The sequence below is a fragment of the Phalacrocorax aristotelis genome, chromosome 3 (genome assembly GCF_949628215.1).
Source record: "Phalacrocorax aristotelis chromosome 3, bGulAri2.1, whole genome shotgun sequence".
Taxonomy (NCBI): Eukaryota; Metazoa; Chordata; class Aves; order Suliformes; family Phalacrocoracidae; genus Phalacrocorax; species Phalacrocorax aristotelis.
In genome coordinates, this window is record NC_134278.1 from 61,582,581 (window position 1) to 61,601,828 (window position 19,248).

The 19,248-nt window shown below is 36.9% G+C and overlaps 1 protein-coding gene across 20 annotated transcripts in view; it reads right to left on the reverse strand.

The window, feature by feature from the left end:
- EPB41L2 (erythrocyte membrane protein band 4.1 like 2) overlaps positions 1-19,248 on the reverse strand; it is a 117,971-nt gene that overhangs the window by 70,101 nt on the left and 28,622 nt on the right. For all 20 annotated transcript variants that reach the window (XR_012659651.1, XR_012659650.1, XR_012659649.1 and 17 more), the window contains one exon: positions 633-1,114. Coding sequence is in view for 16 of the 20 variants with exons in the window: in XM_075087628.1 (XP_074943729.1) it covers positions 633-1,100 (468 nt within the window). In the remaining 4 variants the exon portion in view is untranslated. The remainder of the gene's footprint in view (positions 1-632; positions 1,115-19,248) is intronic.

Consider the following 19,248-nt stretch of genomic DNA (forward strand, 5'->3'; position numbering starts at 1 on the left):
TCAGGTATTTCTACACATCAGTAAAGTTCCCCTTGACCCTTCTCTTCTCCTAGAGGTTTGAGTGTTAAAAACTGACATGCAGCTTCTCAAAAAACAAAATTCTGGAGCAATGCGGAAGGTGGCATTTGGCTTGGAACTCAGCCCCAACCTCCCAGAATGAACCAACAAGGACAGTGACCACAACCATGGTTTCTAGGTAAAGGATAAAATTTGAGATTATGAGGACTCAGATAACCCATTTGTTATTTGCTGTGGTTAAGTCACTAAGGAGGCATTCATACAATCCAATGGCTTCAGAGACAAAACTGACTTAAGCTTCTCCTCTTATCCCTGCTCATTTCTATCACAATGACACAATTCAATGTTCCTTTGAACTATGCCAAAATATGAGGTTACACTAAAACTAGACATCGAGAACAACTGGAGTAAAAAATGGTCTGCCACAGAGCAGGAGCTTTTAAAACCAGCTATGCTACTCGTAACTACATCAACCCAACTGCACAAGAGGCCAGAGAGTAGCTGTCATTTTTTCTGCAATATGATCCTACTGAAGCATTACATGAATTACATAAATCATTAATCAAGTCTCATTAAAGTCACTCCAAAGCACCTGTTAGCCTTCCCACACATACCTGTGTTTCAGCACTACTAACAGAGTGTTGTTGTTCTTTGACTTCTGCTTTAGCATTATGCTGATTTTCAGCCACTGCATCTAAGTTCTTTTTCGGCTGAGCCGCTCTCTCTGTTGTCTGGCATTCACTTTTGTCAACTACTTGTTCTTGCCCTGTGGTCCTTTTCTTGGTCTCATCTTTAGGCTCCGCCAAGGTGTATGATTTTTGTTTCTTAAGCCAAGGGGGAAGGAAACGAGAAATACCCTTGCTTTCAGGTGAAGTTTCTTCCTTCTTCTGGCTACCTGGACTACTTTGGCTAGGTGGTGCTGGGACAGCGGAAGAATCTTGAGTTTCTTCAGAGGATGTTTCCCTGGACTTTTGATTTTCTGGAGTCTCTGATGCTTCTTCAGGGTTGTCCTTGGCTTTGTCTGGTCCTAGATGCTCAGGATCTTTCTTTACTTCAGTCTCCGACCCAACTTCAGTTGTCATTGTCAAAACTTACACTAAAAAGCAACAATAAAGACAGTTTTGCTATATAGCGTCACTACTTTTACCAATTCTTACATTATTTGCAGCAATTTATAGTAAAAATCTACAAGAGTTTCTGAATTAAACTTACTGGGTTTAAAGAAATACTTTTCAAATTCTCAGCTCACTAGTAAAACCAGTAAGCTAAAACTTAGTGCTCTGCAGATGAAGATTTGCAAAAATACTACTCTAGAGAGATATATCTACCAATAGTTCCATTCTCCTTGATAAAACTATAAAAGTGTGCTGACTGAAATGCATTTGTTTTATTATAAGCTACTCCTAATGTTATTAATCAACATTATTTAATGAGTAACTTCAGGTTTTTTTCTACTAGGCTCCTTGGCTGACCCAGAAGCTCAACTTTCAGATGAGCATCCACCTTCTCTAGTTAAACTGGTAGATACAACCCCACTACTATTCAGTGACACTTATCAATATAACACAAGTTTTATCAAGAAGTCTTTTTTAAATCAAGAAAGAGTGCATGCTTCTAGCTGTTTCTTTTCACATTAAGAAAAAGTCGTTCTTGCCTGAAAAGAGACTCAGTTAAACTATCTATACTCTTAAACCTTTTATATAACTCTTCCATCCTCCTTATCATCCTTACCTTTTCAGCAAAAAAGCAACCAGAAAGCTTACAGTTGGTAGTACCAGAAGCAGACATTGAATTTAGATGGGAAGTCACGGCTTTAGTATTTAAGTTTTAGCTTATAGTCAAATCTGTTGCATTTCACGTTAAGGGTGTATTTTCACAATTCCCTTATCTCAGTCCACAGTGAACCAGTGGTGAGGATGGAAGAAAATGAAGGAGCAAATATACCAAAGAATAGGAAAAAGGATGGTGAGCACGATACTATGTACAAAAACATTAGAAATAAGTCAGTAATACTGTCAAAATTACTAATAGTGCTAGGAAGCGTACTTTTTTTAAGTAAGATTGGGTTCTTAATCATGAGTTCACATGATTTTACGTTTATCTGTATAAGTCTTATACTTTCTCACCAATTCGTCTACTTGTCTTTAATGTCTCTGAAGGAAAAGTCATACTACCATAACAACAGGATATGCGATTATCTTTAATATCAATATTTTTTCCCCAAGAAATAGCAAATAAACTTAACTAGAATAAAGAAATTTAGATAGCTGTGCAGCACTACATTTTGCTGCATTACTTTAAAGTGTAATATAATTTCTTCAATGTATTGAAGTGAGTCAACAAAAATAAGCACTCCAGGGTCCAATAAATGAAGTTTAAAATGGTTTGATCCCATTAGAAGTCACAGATATTTATTTGCAACCCTCTTCAAACAATTAGTTTTAAACTGATGGTATGTTTGTCTGACCTGGAGGTTCACAGGTTAGTTACAATCACATTCCTGTTTTTAAAACATCGGGCCCTCTCCATTAAAATTGACTGTCATCAATACCCTGCCATTAGAGTCAGGAGGCTATTAGTTTAGAACTCCTGCTGAACTCAACAGCTGCTGCCCCCTCTCCTGCCAAAAAAAAAAAATACTCAAGGAGAACGTAATCTAGTTCTGGCTTGATACAGTTAACTTGTACAACACTTCAAACTGCACTTGAAGCCAACTGGAAACTTGTTCAGATCACAAGGCAGCAGCAGCACATTGCCTCTAAGTTTCCAAAGCACATTCATAAGTAGTCAGAAAAAGTTAAACTAAGCCATTCCCAAGGACAAAATAAAAAAAACAGGGAAACTAATACATGCCCAAATATACAAGAGAAGCCCTGCAAAAGATATGGACAATGTTGAGCCAAAAGGAAACAAACCTGATGGTCGTTAGTAAGAAGCTTAGACGTAGAAGCCTTGATCTATCTACAGGCAAATTCAGATTAAGCAAGTATCTTGAGATCCAAAGTAACTACATGTTGTGGGTGTGTGTTTGTTCGTTACTTGAAATATCACTGTCTGAAACAACACATTCATCAATGGAAAAATTAAAAGTTCATAACTTTACTGCTATACTAGAGACTTCTGAATACATTTCAAGCTTAAATATTACAGTAATATAGCTATATCCTTCACTTTTTATAAAACCCTTCAAGTTTTAATACTGCTGAGTTTGTTGTCATACATTATTAATATTTGTGTAAGTATTATTTATCTCGGAGGTAACAGTCCTCTGAAAGGCATGTTTCCATTTGACTAGCTTGAGATAAAAGAATTTGCTATTTCAAGCCACATATTAATACGCTAGTTTTAAAGCTGCGACTAGCCAAATTACATTTTGCTATCCCCTTTATATCTTACACAGAATTTCGGCTGTTCTTTCCTAATGGTAGGTATCTTAATAAAAATGTAAATGTTTATTATCAAAAAGAACAATATGTAGAAGACCAAAATTAACTTTCCCTGAGAGAAAACTCCACAAACTTCTGCTGATCAGAGAACAGCGATACACTCTGCTTAATAAAGTCAAAACGGAGGTTTCATTATTAATAGAGATGGTGGTGATTTTTTCTCATGCATCTCTATAAAAAAAACTTGCTTATTCTTGGAAAGCAGCTGAAAAAATTCTAGAGAACTTGATAAACAAATCTTCAAAAAAGCTACAGAAAAGAAAAATATTTCCTGCATGAGCTTTTTACTTTTCAAAATATGCAGAAATGCATTAAATACATGTACACACTAATAAAAATTACACTTTTCTCAAAATTATGATCATATTTTGTTTATTAAGACAAATAGGAGGTATTTCCAGAAAATTCCTTAGAACTGAGCAAAATAAATCACCCTGTAAACATGTTCTTATGATATTGTTCTAACAATAAAAGGAACTGAGGATACCAAGTTACACATCTTAACTGATTAGATTTAGGCAGGGTATAGCAGTGGGTGCTACAGACTTGCTCAGTGTGAAACAAGAAAGGTCCTGCATCTCCAGGTGTCTAGGTTTTTCATAACCAATGCTATATTTAAAAGGAGAACTTGGCTTTCTTTATACTATGGAGCAAGGGGCGCTTGTTACAGCCTCTGAACAAGTACACTGCCCAAGAGTGGAAGGGATAGTCTTCTCAAAACACCTACCTTCTCTTGCACACGAGCTTGATGTATTTAATTTTTCTAGGGTTTCTTTCCAGCACAAGGATTAAGCATCCCTTGAGAAAGAAAATCAGGTCTACCTGCCCTTCCGTGCACTCCCTTCCCTCGTACTATGTCAGTATTCTGCCAGATCCTCCAGTTCTGTAGTTCACAGAAAAAACAGAGGTAGTGGGGGACAAAACATGGGAGTTCTGCAGTCAGAGTCTACTGTTGCAAGTTGTAAAGTCTCTGATGTTACCTTCACTACAGTCAATCAGATCAAGTAACCAGTAAGTCAAGTAATCTGGAAATGGCTTTTCCCTGATCTGAGACAGAAGACCTTGCAAGATCCCATCCAGCCTTGTGTCTTAACAGCCAACAATATGACAGAAAGAAAATGGAAATAAGAAGCAGACAGCATGTGTCTCAGAAGTGAGATCAGGAAGAAAAACACCAAATTAGGTTAAATATTTACAGTTCTAAACTTCAGCTGCATCTTGTATTCCCCTCCTGTTTCCAAGGAAGCATTGTAAACCCTCATTTGCTCTTCCTACATAGCGTAAGCACTCTAAGTATTTTTGCCCCTTTGATTTTTTTTTTTAAGCTCTATAACAGCTGCAGTAGGATAGGGTTCTCCTTATCTCACCTCTTTCATATTGCAAGGTAACGTTAAATCCATATTTAATTTTGAAAGGAAGTGAGATGATCAAATGGAAGGATTACCAAGGTCTGAGAAAAGGGGGGGGGGGGCAGGGGCACTTTGCTGATGTTTAAAATAGTTACAGAGAACCCACAGGAAAACATGTTTTGTATGTATGAAATCTGATCACCTATTTTCCAATTATTAAGATGATCTCTAGCAGTTGAGCCCAAACCTAAGTACTTACACACAATGTGACAAGGAGAACTGTTTTGGTTTGCTCCTCCCTGATGATCACTGTGCACAAAAAAAGAGGTTAACCACAGAGGCTGAAGAGACAGCCTGCAGACTCTGCTTTTTTGTGAGTCCCAACAGCAGCCGCAGGGCAGAAGCCTGTCAGAGTCCATTGGTTTCCCATGCCGTGACAAGACCACTGGAGCTGGGGCCTGAACTGATCTCATATTGTCACAGCTCTTCTGTGCAGACTTAGGAAGTAACACATTGATAAACAGAATACCAAGAACAATCCTATGCCACATATAGCAAAAAAAACCCAAAACCAAATTATTTTAAAGCTTTACAGTTCATGGAAGAGCCTTATGCAATAATCCTGGTGACTAGACAACTAAAGCTGTGTTATGATTCAGAGTGTTATATACCACTGTAATGATACCTCCTACTAAAAATATTAATCCCAAATATAAGCCAACTAAAAATCACTCTGTCTTTATGAGTCTTCCCCAGCTGCCTCCTGAAGTGGAAGCTTATTTACAAGAGGTAACCAGACCAAACTGACACTGCCAGTTTGTACATTGGTCAGCAGATGGTGCCATAATAGCTCTAGAAATTCAGTAGCACGTTTCAAAGGTCGAACAGCAACAATATGCCAATTTCAGCTGTAATTTCCCAAGTTATGACTAGTAATTGAATGTTTTCACAGAAGTATTAAGATAACAACTTAACAAATATAACTTCAGACCCAGACAGTGAATTACTATTCCATGATAATTTAAAGCTACATGTGTACATAAACATGTGTGTTTCTAAGGAAATACATGTATTCAACACCCAGCCTAAGCTCATCTCCAAGAGCAGAAACAGCACAAAATGGTGTCTTCCCAGAAGTCTTATGCCTGTCAAACCCAGTTTCCAGAGAATTCCAGGAGCATCACAGTGGCTAGCAGCCCCAGAGTTAACAGCAACTATACTCATAAGCATCCTTTTACCTAGATAATGAAGTCCCTATTCAAAGTAACAGGTATTTTGTTAGCCTTCATGCTTACATCCATGCCATCATAGAGCTGAATATTTGCAAGCATACAATGCTTCCCTCCCAGATACAGTAGCCTATCTGCATTACTAGGAAAATACTTTTGTCCCTGCACAAATATTGAAATATCATCAAGTCTAGAACTAAATTTTGTAGTGCTATAAAATTACTGCAAATGTGTCATCATTCCCTGCAATACACAGAATACACAGGACTTGTCAGTGTATTTTTTTCTGGCAAGTCCCTACATAAGACAGTGTGAACTTAAAAGATAAGTCTAAAACAATGATAAGACAAATACTGAAATAATTATGAAGATCACTGTGAAGATAAAAAAATAAAATCAAGATTAGAGAGCAAATGAAATGAGACAGAAAGCTATTCCCATCTAAAATTGCAAAGTGAGTATCTGTAGTCTAGACAGACTATTTTCACAATAAAACTATTATGCTGACATATTTCTGTAAAGCAGCTCTAGGGGAGTTACCTCAACTTTTTGTAAAGTCAAAATAGAACCCAGGAACATGGCTATTTGTCAAAAACTTTTTTCCATTAAAGCAGCACAACATATATCTATGCCCTATCACTCAAGTGCCCCCAACTTTCAATAAAACACCTGCTGCAGGCCATCTCTATTTTGTCTGGTGAATAACTTGGTTACTTCGATACATATATGATTTGCAAGATTAGTTTTAAAGGATAATGCAGTTTAAGGGATACAACTCTCCATTCTTTAAATGCTGATCCATTAAAGTTTGTCCCCTGACACTAGGTAGCAGCCTAAAAATGTATAATAAAACCTAGAAAATAATATTAGAAAGTGCTATTTCCCAAACTAAACAAGATGCATTGAGAACTGCATCATCTGTATAATAGCACCCATACAACATGTAAAGTTTGTCACAAAAAAAAACAAACCCCAAAACTTTCAACAAAATCAGAACATAAATACCTTAAGTGCTATGTATAGCCAAGTTGCGATGCCCGTGTAGAAAATGCCTTGAGATTACATTTAGGCAAATATACATCCTGTAGCTCTCTGTGCTATCTGTACCATATCCAGAGATAACAGAATCAATCTACAAGTACTCTGGTATCTCAAAGGGAAAAAAAAACAACAACAAAACCAAACTCAAAGAGGTAACTTAATTCCAATCAAGAAATATCTTTGCCAGAGTACATATGCACATATATAATCTGTTTAATCTAGTTTTGTGTTGTTCCCCAGTGCTGAAAAAATGTTGTAAGCTGATGAGAATCCAACAGTCTTTTTGAAAAGCTGTACTGAACATGAGTGACCCCACCCAAGCCCTGACTCTGCTAGAGAAGGGCATGCTCAGTGGAAAACCAGCATTTGGTTCCAAATTAATTCCAGCAGCCAGAAAATGAACATGGGTCAAGAGACAGCTCTGTTTTCCTGTTATCTGTCCAACCAACTAAGAACAACAAAGTTTGAGAAAAATCTCTGTGCTAGCTTTAAAATCAACATTGCAAGTTTACAGTGGGTTTTGACTGTTCACACTAAACTCCTACGATAATAATTTTAGAGATTAAAAAACAGCAGTGAGCAATCATTTGTTCTGAGCAATGTTACCCCTCCAATCTCCATTCCCTTCCTTCCACCCCATCCCATCTCACCAAATGGCTGCTTCTATAACAGTGCCACAATTCCACTGAAGCACAAGCAAACATTTCATTTTTCTCCAATTAAAGAAATTGAGGTGGGGAAAATCTGTTTGGGTTCTGTAAATTATTTAGCTTGTTCTAATTTGGAGGTGATTGATTTCTAGATGCCACAACAAATTTTTCATTTCCAGCTTTCTTTCTATTTATAATGTGTTGGCAAGATTAAGAATAGTTTCTTTTTATACTTACTATTGTAAGTTTACTCTTGCATAAAGCATGTTTCCAAGGCACTTACAATAACATGGTTAATCAAAGCACCTTCCAACTCAGGTTGAAAATCAGTGTACCAGTACTCAAGAAATCTTTTTACTGCAAACTGAGAAGCCCCAGTGTAATATAGCTCCTGGATGCTGGAATCCCAGATGCACATCATTGTTTTGACAAGTATCCATTTCCTCTTCAGTGGAAGTCATATAGAGAATTATTACCATCTCACATGTTTAGGAAATGTACAACAGCATGCAAAAGAGGGAAATAACCGCAATACCAGGATTCAAGGTCAGGAAAAAAAGAAATGTGAAGCAACTAATCTGTGCTTTTGGTAGAACCCCAGTCACAGACCCCACAAGCAGAAGACATTTGCAAGTAATTTTCATAAGCAGATGTAACCATTAACCTTATTTCACCAGTATGTCGAGTCTGAATGTCATACAGATGCAGACACTTCTACGATCATACTCAAAATGCCTGCTAGCTTTTTATTTCAGCTAATGCAACTTAGGAACAATGGCCAGAAACCAACTGACAAATGCATTAAGACAGTTTGCTCTGTCGTGTACAAGAATCAAGTTCAACAGACAAACGTTGTTTACAAAGCTTTGGCGTGTAAACACAGCCACAGAGGTGTCTTTTTTTGCAGCAACATCAGTTCTGTCTTTCAACTTTAAAGTGCACTTCATCATTTTGCTGTTGTCAAATACAAGCACTAGAGAGAACAGCTTTCTTTGGCAAGCCAGTTTAGCAATACTGATTGATGTTTGTACATTACTAAGGGAAACAAACACTTGGAGAAAATTACATTAAAACTATGTTATTTTATACAGTTGGCAAGTATAGGATCCTCTGCTACTATTTTTTTAATGTCAATTTTCCTGAATCAGGATGCAAGTTGAAATACAAAAATTGATACTGCCACCGCTTCCTACCTATACTGAGGTCAGTTTCAAATACTTGGTTAAATGGCATCTCTGGAAATTAATCTTAAAAAGCTTAATCCAAATTCCAAATAAGTGCAAAGTTTCGAGCTGTATGGTGAAGTATTTCTGGATTTGGGCAGGGAAGTTGCAGCTGTCTTTACTGGGTATGTTGCCACCAGTATATGAATCAACTGTTGAAAGACCTGCAGAAATCTTGACACACATGCAAGTAGACAAATCCAGGCTATTAATTGTATAGCATATTTTATGAAAAATAAACAAATGAAAAATAGTTAAAAACATGATAATTCACAACTGCTGCTGCAATGAATAAACACTGTCCCATATTCCCTGCCACATTCCCCAAACCTCGGAGGTTAGCTACTCAAGATGTTTTGTATTAGTGTTTTAATTTTCATATTTGCAGCTAGCCCAAGCTAGCTGAGTCTTTCATGCGCTACTGGAACAGAAGTATTCCCTTGAAAAAGCAGAACCATTTGCTCAGTGTTTTCCCCCACCCCCAAATAATTATAATGCACCTAAAATGATATATGTAGAGCAGGACAATGCAAACATTTTCCTCCATACTTATGTTTACTCAAATATATAACAAAGTATTGAAACTACAGAAAATACTGCCCTTCAAGAAAGTCTGTGTCTACTGCTCCTTTGGGAGCATAACACTGCCAATCCCCAGCAACTAAAAGCAGTGAAGGAGATATGCCTCTTAATTGAGCAAATAAAATTGGCAGCCCAAACTTCATTGCTCCCATAGGCTCTTCTGAACACTGGTATTTGACTAGAAGAGTGAAAACATGAGCAACTTTTAGGAAGTTTCCTGCATTTCATGGCAATGGCTTCACTACTAACAACATTTCAACCACTGCAATGTCTCTGAGCTAGACAAAGTGAAATGATGCCCTAAAGGTCAGAAGCAAGTCTAATAATATTCCCAGGAGGCTGGGGGGAAAGCAAAAGAGAATTTTATGCTAATAATACTGGTTTTGTGCCTAGACTTCAGCACTAAACATGTTTGTTAGTCATCTACGTGCTTTAGCTATTTTGTGCTTTTTGGAAGGACATTCCCAGCATGAAAGACTAATATAAAAAAGATAAGATATGCATGAAAGTCCCAAGGGAGTAACTATTTAAACAAAGTTTTCTTTGGAGAGTTAGGGAAAGACAACAGATAAAGTTTTAAAAGAATAATTCATTTATGAGCACCAAGAACAGGGTGGGAAGGAGTATTTAGAACTGTACTGTAGACAAGGAAAAAGACAGTGACTTGCCAAACCACGACTGCAATGACATTCCCATATAAATATACATCACAAACTGCAGTTTACCAAAGCAGCCTCACCCATTGCAGAAAAGCCTTTTAATGACAACATACAAATGGGGATGGTGTGTTATTACAGTAAGCTTTCAGGCCAAATTAAGTAGAGGCTTTATTCCGCCTTCTTGGGCTACATTTTCACTTCTCATTCCATATATCCAGGGAAGTTTCAAAGCTTTGAAACAGACCTAGGCGAACACAAATCCAAGTGGACAGCAATTTATCATCTAACAGTTTATCATCTATGTATTAGACAAATACATATTGCACAACTTTGGGAACGCCATGCCAAAAAGACTTATTTGTTTAAATGAAACTCCCAATCTGCATGGGTTTCAGGGTTTCTGTGCCTCCTTTTGGGCTCATCAGTTTAGGTGGTGCTGACTGAACAAATGCTTGAAAGCGTATTTACCCTCAGGCATACTCTACAGGTATGCTTCTCTTGCATTTAAACTTATATTCAAGACCATGTTTGAGCTCAGAGTCTTGGATTTCCCCCATCCCATCTAAATTTTCCTTAATTCTGAATTCACCTCTGAAGTACTTTGAATATAAGGCAATAAGAAAGGGAAAATTGGTATAAGCACATAAACAGACCAAATTAATTTCAAATTTTTCTTGACCATAATATACTGGTTAACAACTGTTCTTTTTTGCAAGAGCATATTCCTGTGTAGAAGCCATAGCAAGCACAGACTAATAACAAGACTCAGACTCTTGTTTAAAAGTACATTATGTTCTTCCGTAAATCAATCACTTGAACAATAATTCTCAAAGTGAAGTGTAAGAGACCAAGAACTGGAGCTCTGGTCCAGATAAAGTCAGGGATGTGCTGCTCTAAGAAGTCTGCCTAAACATATGATCCTCAAACAACAGACTGAAAACTTCCAGCACTTAGAAAATGTGTGTATCTGTGTCTCCACATTAGGATGGGAGAAAAACATCCATATGATAGACTGGAGTTTTGGGAAACAGTATGAACATGCAAATTAATGTTCAATAAATTCAGTAACAAGGGTGGATACAGAAACACAGTAAGAAGGAAGCACTGATGCTACAGCTCTCAATTCTCTCTTCCTTTTATTATAAACAAAAAACTTGGGAAAAACAAGCTAACAGTGAAAGACAGACAAAATACCACAGGAGAGAAAGACAGGAGTAAAAAAAATGGGGTGGGGGAGGGAAAGAGAAAACAGGAAACAGACACCGAAGACAAAACAGGAAAAAAAGGTCATGATGTGTGTAATAGCCAAACCCTGCAGTGAGGCCAGAGAGGGGGGCAGGGTGGGAAGACACCAGAGTCCTGGTATGGGCTAAGTTACAGTATAAGGGCTACTGGACAGAACACCAGATCTCCAAAAGCATTGGTCCTTCAAGAGCTAGGCTGCAGGAGATCCAGCAACTATCATTACACACAAAAAAAATCTTGCCTGCTAAAGTCGCTTAACCACAAAAGAATTTGGGCAAGGAAGGGCAAATGAACACCTATAGGACTAGGAAAAGCAACACCCTTAAACCCACTGCCCTTATGACATACTGTTTCCGCACAAGAATTTCTTCAAGAGCCTAAAATCTCTTTGCTTTTCAATCAAATGCCTCACAAGAGACTATTCTTAAGACTTTTCCAGTAACTTCTTCGTTTTTGTACACAAATTTCATGACAAGTTTTAAGACCTGTTCCTCTTGTAAGATTTAAACAGAGTGCTCCTTCCTTTGCACTTGTAATTATCTGTGTATTTATTTTTAAGCAGCGAATGCTTGCTTTGGATTGTCTAAGCGATTAAGTGAAAAGCTAGACTTCCTGGAAAAAAAATGGGTTACCATAACCCCAAATCCCTAAAATGGCAGGAATCTGATTAGTTCACTTTTGTTTTTCACGCGTGTCTACATGTTTGTAAGTGTTTTGGTTCCATTCAGTGCCAAGATTTGAGGCACAACATTTCAACAATTTTCAACTTTGGCTCACCAGTTCCTACTTAGTAAGCTTCTTTCTGGTTTTAAAACACATCATTATTTATATTTACTTTTTGTTGAAGAGCTGAAAGATCAAACACCTGTCTAAAATACCTATCTGAAGACATGAGTTAAGTGTTTTGTGGTAGTTATAAGATGGGCTAATCTGTAAGAATATTTCCGATTTTGGTGAAAAACAATTTTGCAGATAAACTTGGGCACTATGAGCAGAAAGTGACACACAAGAGACACTCACTAGGACAGCAATAGACCCAAACCAAAAAGACATCTCAAAGCCTCTCTCACATAACAACATTAAGTACTTCTAGATGTTCCATGTAAGGAGACAACATCAGTATTTATTTTCAGTTGAAACCCAGGGGTCACTTCTCTCCAGAAATATAAGGGTGACAGTCTACAGGTGAAACTTAGTTTTGCTTAGACAATAGCTATACTCCCAAACTTCACATAAAAACAAGAAAGTGGAGACAAGTCTTTTTAATCCGTTTACATTGTTAGAACCTCCAGGCACGCACAAAAATTTTATTAGATGTAGAGTGTCAGTACTGGGTTACGTGGGAGTTATGAAAACTACAAGAAGTTATGAAATGAGCTTTTTTGCTTTTGAAATTATAACCTGGCACAGAAGTATTCCCAGCTCAATTTCCACTGAGTAACTATTATACAAGCAAAAAGTTTGTTCTTGTCAAGTGATGTAATATTTTCCTGTTGAACAATCCAAGCTAATTCATGCTTGTATGATATCACTAAAAATTCGGGGTCAAATCCAAGTCTGGAGGACACAGACAATACCAACTATATATTTTAGTTCAACAGAACTAGAATTCACCACAGTTATGCACAAATTAACCAAAATCTCATCCACATCAGGTAAAAAAAAAAACTGTGTTGGCAAACACAAAATATTTGTGAGGTATGGTACCACATAAAAATGAGGTACTGCTGTCATCAAGTGATTCCCTGCAACTTCATTAATCGCCATGACTACATTTACACAGAAACAAATCAAAACTTTAAGCAAAATGAATATGTCTTTCTTCCCAGAGAAAATTGCAGCATTTCTCATACATTTCTTATGCCAATTAGAACAATGTTTCATTGTCGTCTTTAACAAAGGAGAATGCATTTTAGACTGCACATATCTACAGAATATACTGCAACACTTGAGCTAATGTAGAGATTAAAGTAAGCTTACTGGAAAAGGGAAACAGAAATGTAGCTGAAAGCATTCCTTTTAAGATATATAAATAAGGAATTCAGCATGCTTGGTGGGACTTCCAAATAAGAGTTTCAAATTGTTTAAAAGACAAAATTTTTCATCCCACAAAGATCATATGAACCCAAATATAGTACCAAACTTCACATAAAATGTAAAATACGCTAAGCTATCTAGAAAGATTTCAAAGGAGTTGAGAAGTTATTTATATAATTCTTATTCTGAGAATGTATTACCAGCTGGTGTAACTCCATGCTAAGATGCATAGATAAGCCTTTTAAATATATATAGCCACATGATAAAGAGACATTTAGATGGAAATGATGAAAAAAGTGTTATAGTCAAGCACAACCTTCCATAATCCTGTAATGAGAAACATTCCCTAAAATTCCCAAGACATATCAACAAGGCTGTTTTAACCTGTGATGTGTGGGTTTCGCTGTTTGCAACATACAGACACCCTTCTCACTTCATAATAGTTTCATGTATAAACATCTTTCATCCTCTTTTCTTCTCCCTCCCCTCTTGTACCTTCACTTAATCTTATTTACTTTTTTTAGAATCTTCCTGATTGTCAATTAAGTCCTATGCCTTCCACTCTTAATTCCATCACCATTGCTAGAAAGCCAGGGTGCCAAACTATGTCAAAAGCTTGGCTTTTCAATAGTTTCAACAGTTTAGCATCTCACCTGATCAAAAAGAACATAAGCGATTCAATATTCAAGCTGGATTTTTCTTTCAAATCATATCCACAGGAGAACAAGCAAAATAAGCTGTTCACAAAATTATGTGCATGCCTGTATTCACTAACTGATCAAAAAAGCCCCCTCAAATCTAGTAATAAAAGCTGTTCAGCTAAACATGAGTTATGCCATAGGCAAATATTTAATATTAATTCAACAGGTTCAGAAATAGAGAATGCATTTCCGCAGCTAATTTTTTTTAAATTGGAACTATACTACTACCTAGAATTAGGGGTTTGTTTCTGCCCAAAACAACCGGAAACCAGTATAGCCCATATATCAAAAATGTTTTGAGAGGCTGAAACAAAGCAAATTCAGGTCTTCTTTTTCTGTGCATCACAACATATGTCCCAGTTAGTGTTCTCAACATCTCCAATAACTGGGGAGATGTCAGAAATCCTCTTAAAACAGAGATGATAAAATCTGAGAATAGAGCAGAAAAATCTAGTGATTTATACCAATCTTCCAAAGTATCTTGTTCTAACGACATTGATTATGTTCTTGATCCATAGTCTATGAAGACCTCCACATTCTCTAACTGAAGGCATCAGGGGCATCAAAAAACAACAGTAGAGCTCCTTTCATTGGGAATCTCTACTGGAGATGAAAGTGGAAGGCCTTAATACTTCTGAAAGAATCTGCCTGACAAAAAACCCAAGGCAAAGCCTATCTAGAAGAAAAGGATTGTATGCTCTGTTGACGTTGTCAGTGACCTCCTTTAAACTGTCATGGCTGGGATGAATAGCCTAAGTCACCAATCCATTTTATGACTGCTCAATCTGAGCCAGGGTTTAGGCAGCATGCTGTGCTGCACAGGCTACATTAATCTATCTACAGGTTAAGATACGTGGAGAGCTGCAATCTGTTCATGCCCAAAGAATATTAGAGCAAAGACAAGGGATAGAGGACTGTGTTTATTTAAGGAGCAAATTCTCCAATTCAAAGAATGAATATACAAGTTTCAGGGAAAACATATATTCTGCATTACTCCGCTCAGAGTAGGTTTTACGGTTTGCAGACCTCATGCAGAAGTGACAGAAATACCACATTCTTTCTTCTCAATTTTGACCATGACACTGTCTTAAGAATTGGCTCTAACTAATGCTTAGTATATCCTTCAGTAAATGAAAATAAACTCAGCAGGAACAAAAATCAATTATCAAAAGAAAAACTGTAAGGGGGAGAGGTGCCATTTGTCTTCTCACTAATTCCTAGCATTATGGGCCCATGGAAAAAGAAAGAATACTGAAGTCTCTTGGAAGCTGTGCAATATTTCTTCTACTTAATGTTTAATCCCTTCAGGAAACACAGCAAGAGCAAGAGGAATGCAAACAAATTTTAAGAAGCTGTGCTGGAGCAAGTTTTTCTTCTCCTAGTTCTGAGCACTTTGTTGAGAGTGATCCAAGAAAAGCCCTTAACATTTAAAAATCAAGTTGATGGAAAAAAGCTAATATTTACAAACAGTGTTTTAAAAAAATGTAATTTTTGTAAAGCATAGCTCTGTTTGTATTACTGTTTTTAAAATTCTTTTAGGATATTTTACCCACAGGTGCTCAAACAGATCTGACAGCTGGGTTTAAAACATTAAGATCTTGCAAGTTCATTAATGAAGAGATCATAAGATTCTGTAAAGCCACTTCTGAAAAATGTTCAAAGTTGTCATTTGAGACATCAGTGAAGCCCTTAAAGTATTCAGTCTAACCTTTCAGGAATAAAGTGTGGAGCTTTTTTCTGAAAAGGATAACCAGAAACCACAGAGTTCTACGTATGGCAAAGCACAAAACCCTCGAGGTTTGATACCAAGTTTTAGTTATGTTCTAAATAGAGCTATAACTGACTACTTTATGGACTGAAAAAGAATTTATTGTGGTATTTCTTAACAACTAGGACAAGTAACCCAATATATTACACATCCTACTTTAAATCAATTGCCCTGTAGCCAATATTCATTGATCAAGCCCATCAATAATGGGGTGAAATACTTGTTATCTTTAAGGTCAGCACATTCTGTGGAAAGGCATTATTTCTCAGGATTGACTAAACACACAGTTTGTATTAAATTTGGCGATAAAACTATCTTAAAAGAACACATCCCATGATTTCAGTTGGTTGGCAGTAATGGTCTACCAAACTGCATGCATATGCCTGCACATAGATGCTTTCATGATTTTTCACAAGAAGCATCCATTTCTTTTTGTTCAGTAGTTGTTAAAAGTGATTTATTTCAGCAGAATGCGAGGCTAATATTACATTGGGCATTGCTATTGTGATAACCAAACAAATAGCCATGCATTCAAGTTATTATTTACATTAACATACACTTATTTTTATTGTTAGCTTCACTTTATGTTGAATGATACTATTTGTGATCAATGCATCATACTATTTAGAATGAAGTTGAAATTTGTTTTCAAAACACAGCATAGAACACTCGAACTACATCAGTGAGATAAAAATTTTGCAGATACCCAGTTTGATTAGGGACTTGGTATGTAAAAAATGCATTGCTATCCTCAAATCTGATTTCAAAGCTAATCATGCTTGCTAAAAATCAGTGATCAACTTTTTAATTTACGTGTGTCAGGCACAGGTTCTAACCAGACTCTGAAGGCAATGTTCCTTTTCAGGAACTAGGCAGCCCATAGCTCCTCACTATTTTTCCCTTGTTAACGTACTTCTATATTACATCACCTCACCTCAATCTCTTGTTGGTAAACTAGCTTTGATAAACTCATCAGGTCAAAATTCTTTAAAACTATTATGCAAGAGCTTTAAAATTAGTTTTGGTCTCCCCACTTTTCAGCACGCTTTTAAAAATAGTGAACACAAAGTAGTAACAGTGTTTTAATATACTGTCACTTACTGTATACAAAGCAGCAAGGTCTTTTCCCCACTCCTACTGCCTAGTCTCTTGCACATCTATCATATAATTGAATTGGTCCTTTACAGCTCTGCCATTGCACTAACAGCCTGTCACCCTATTTTAACAGTTAAGAAGATGGGGTATTATAGATTCTACCAGGCTTGTTAGAATCTTGACATGGGTTGGTTTATTAGTACAGATGTGTCCAACAGGAGTTTGAGCCATCCCTCTTCTGAATTCAAGTTTTGTGCCCAAATATCAACATTCATGTTGATACTAACAACAAACATTTGGTTCCCAAACTAAGCTACGTACAGTGTCAGACAGAAGATGCTGTATCACAATGCTGAACACAATCATCAGCACATGAACTTATATTTGGATTAGCACCTAGTGAACACCAACACTTTACAGTTCTTTGTTGACCTAACCATCTCAAAATATGGTACTGCTGAAAATAAATTAAAACGTAAGACTTCTTACCCAAAATTTCCCTTTTAAAATCATCTATCTATTGAAAATTTATGTTCTCATAACTGCCTCTCTCCAGTACCTCAGAGCAGCAAGTACATACCTGCGTACACCCAAACTACTTCAGAAACTAACAATGGTTATAATGGAAGAACTGTAAAACTCAGATATAACTGTTACATTTTGGGACCAGTAGGCTAAGTTGCAGCATTTTTGGTGTTTCATCCAATTCACCTAGCTACATCAATAGCAGCTGCAGTCACATTTTTTGACTGTAGAATAAACACGTTCTAAAGACATCCAAAAATAGCATTGACATGGCCACTGGAAGGCAGCTCTGTTAAACTTCTTTCTCCTTACACAGTATCTTCCTTAACCATGTGAAATTACAAATAAGTAATCAGCAAACAGGCTTTGAGACTAACTCAACAGAAATAAGAGCATTTTGACTGAAAACTTGAGTAAAAGATGCCCTTAGTGGGCCAACAGGTCTGTTTCCAATATGAACAAGAAGCACAAGCACTATATGGATTACACACCCTCCCTAGCTTTAACCTAGATATCACCAGTAGGAAATTACATATGCCAGAAAAGGTAGTGAGTTCTGATCCCTACAGCATACGTTATCAAATCTCCATATTGTTGTAACCCAAACTTTACCAGACGGCTCTAATATGCATCTTAGGTAAGTTTAATAAATTGAGCGGCACTGCAGACTTTTCCTTAAACACAGGTATCTTTTTCATACTTGAAATCATGAATGCACTCTTAGTGGGTGAGACATGAAAAGAAAAATCATGACCAGTCCATTACTGAACCACATTCTCCATTCTGAAAGTGCCTCAATGAACAGGGTGGAGTTTCAACATAACTTTTAACTCATTTTCCAGGTAGTGCCCTTCATGCAAATCCCACATGAAAATCCAGTGTGTTTTGCTACTTTCTAAAACAAACCCAAAAAGATAAATCCATGCTGAAAATTTTTCAAAGAATAAACGTCCCAACAAAAGGAGGCAAACGATTTCAACTGCTTCTAATTTATCAGCGTTTCTCAAACGCAATCCTACTCTCTTCTTACATATCACTCTATAATACTGAAACAGAAGTAAAAGCATTTCTGTTAAGAATTCGGATCTGGAGAGAAAAAGTATTTCATTTAATAAGCATCTCAAATATGATCTTACAACAAATACCTCAATAGCTTTTAATACTGTAGTGTGATTTTCCTAGTAATTCACTCATAAGGGACTCACAATAGAGATGAATTCTTCATACTATTCTGAAGGAAGCAACATGACTCGAACAGTGATGTGGAAAGAAGCGCTTTGAAGAACCCAAAGTAGAAAACACAAAGGAAAGTAGGTGTGGGCAATAAAATACTCAGCCACTGAAGTCAGAAATAGTGTAGCTCATGCTCCACAAGGTCAATTAGAAAACAATCAGGTCAGAATAAGCATCATTGTTGTTAGTTATTAGTATCATTAATTGGAAAACATTTTTGAAGTGGTGGGAGGAGTGGTGCAGCAAGACACAGCCTCTGTACAAGTCTCAACAGGCACAGAAAAGGCCATACACAAAAGCTCTGCTCAGTGGCATTGTTTTATGGGTGATGAGGCTTACCACACCACCTTCTCACCCAGCGTCTGCACACGTAGTAACACAACTACCACACAGCAAAGACTTGGATAAATTTGGTTTTTTCCGTTCCTGGAATCATCAGTAGACATC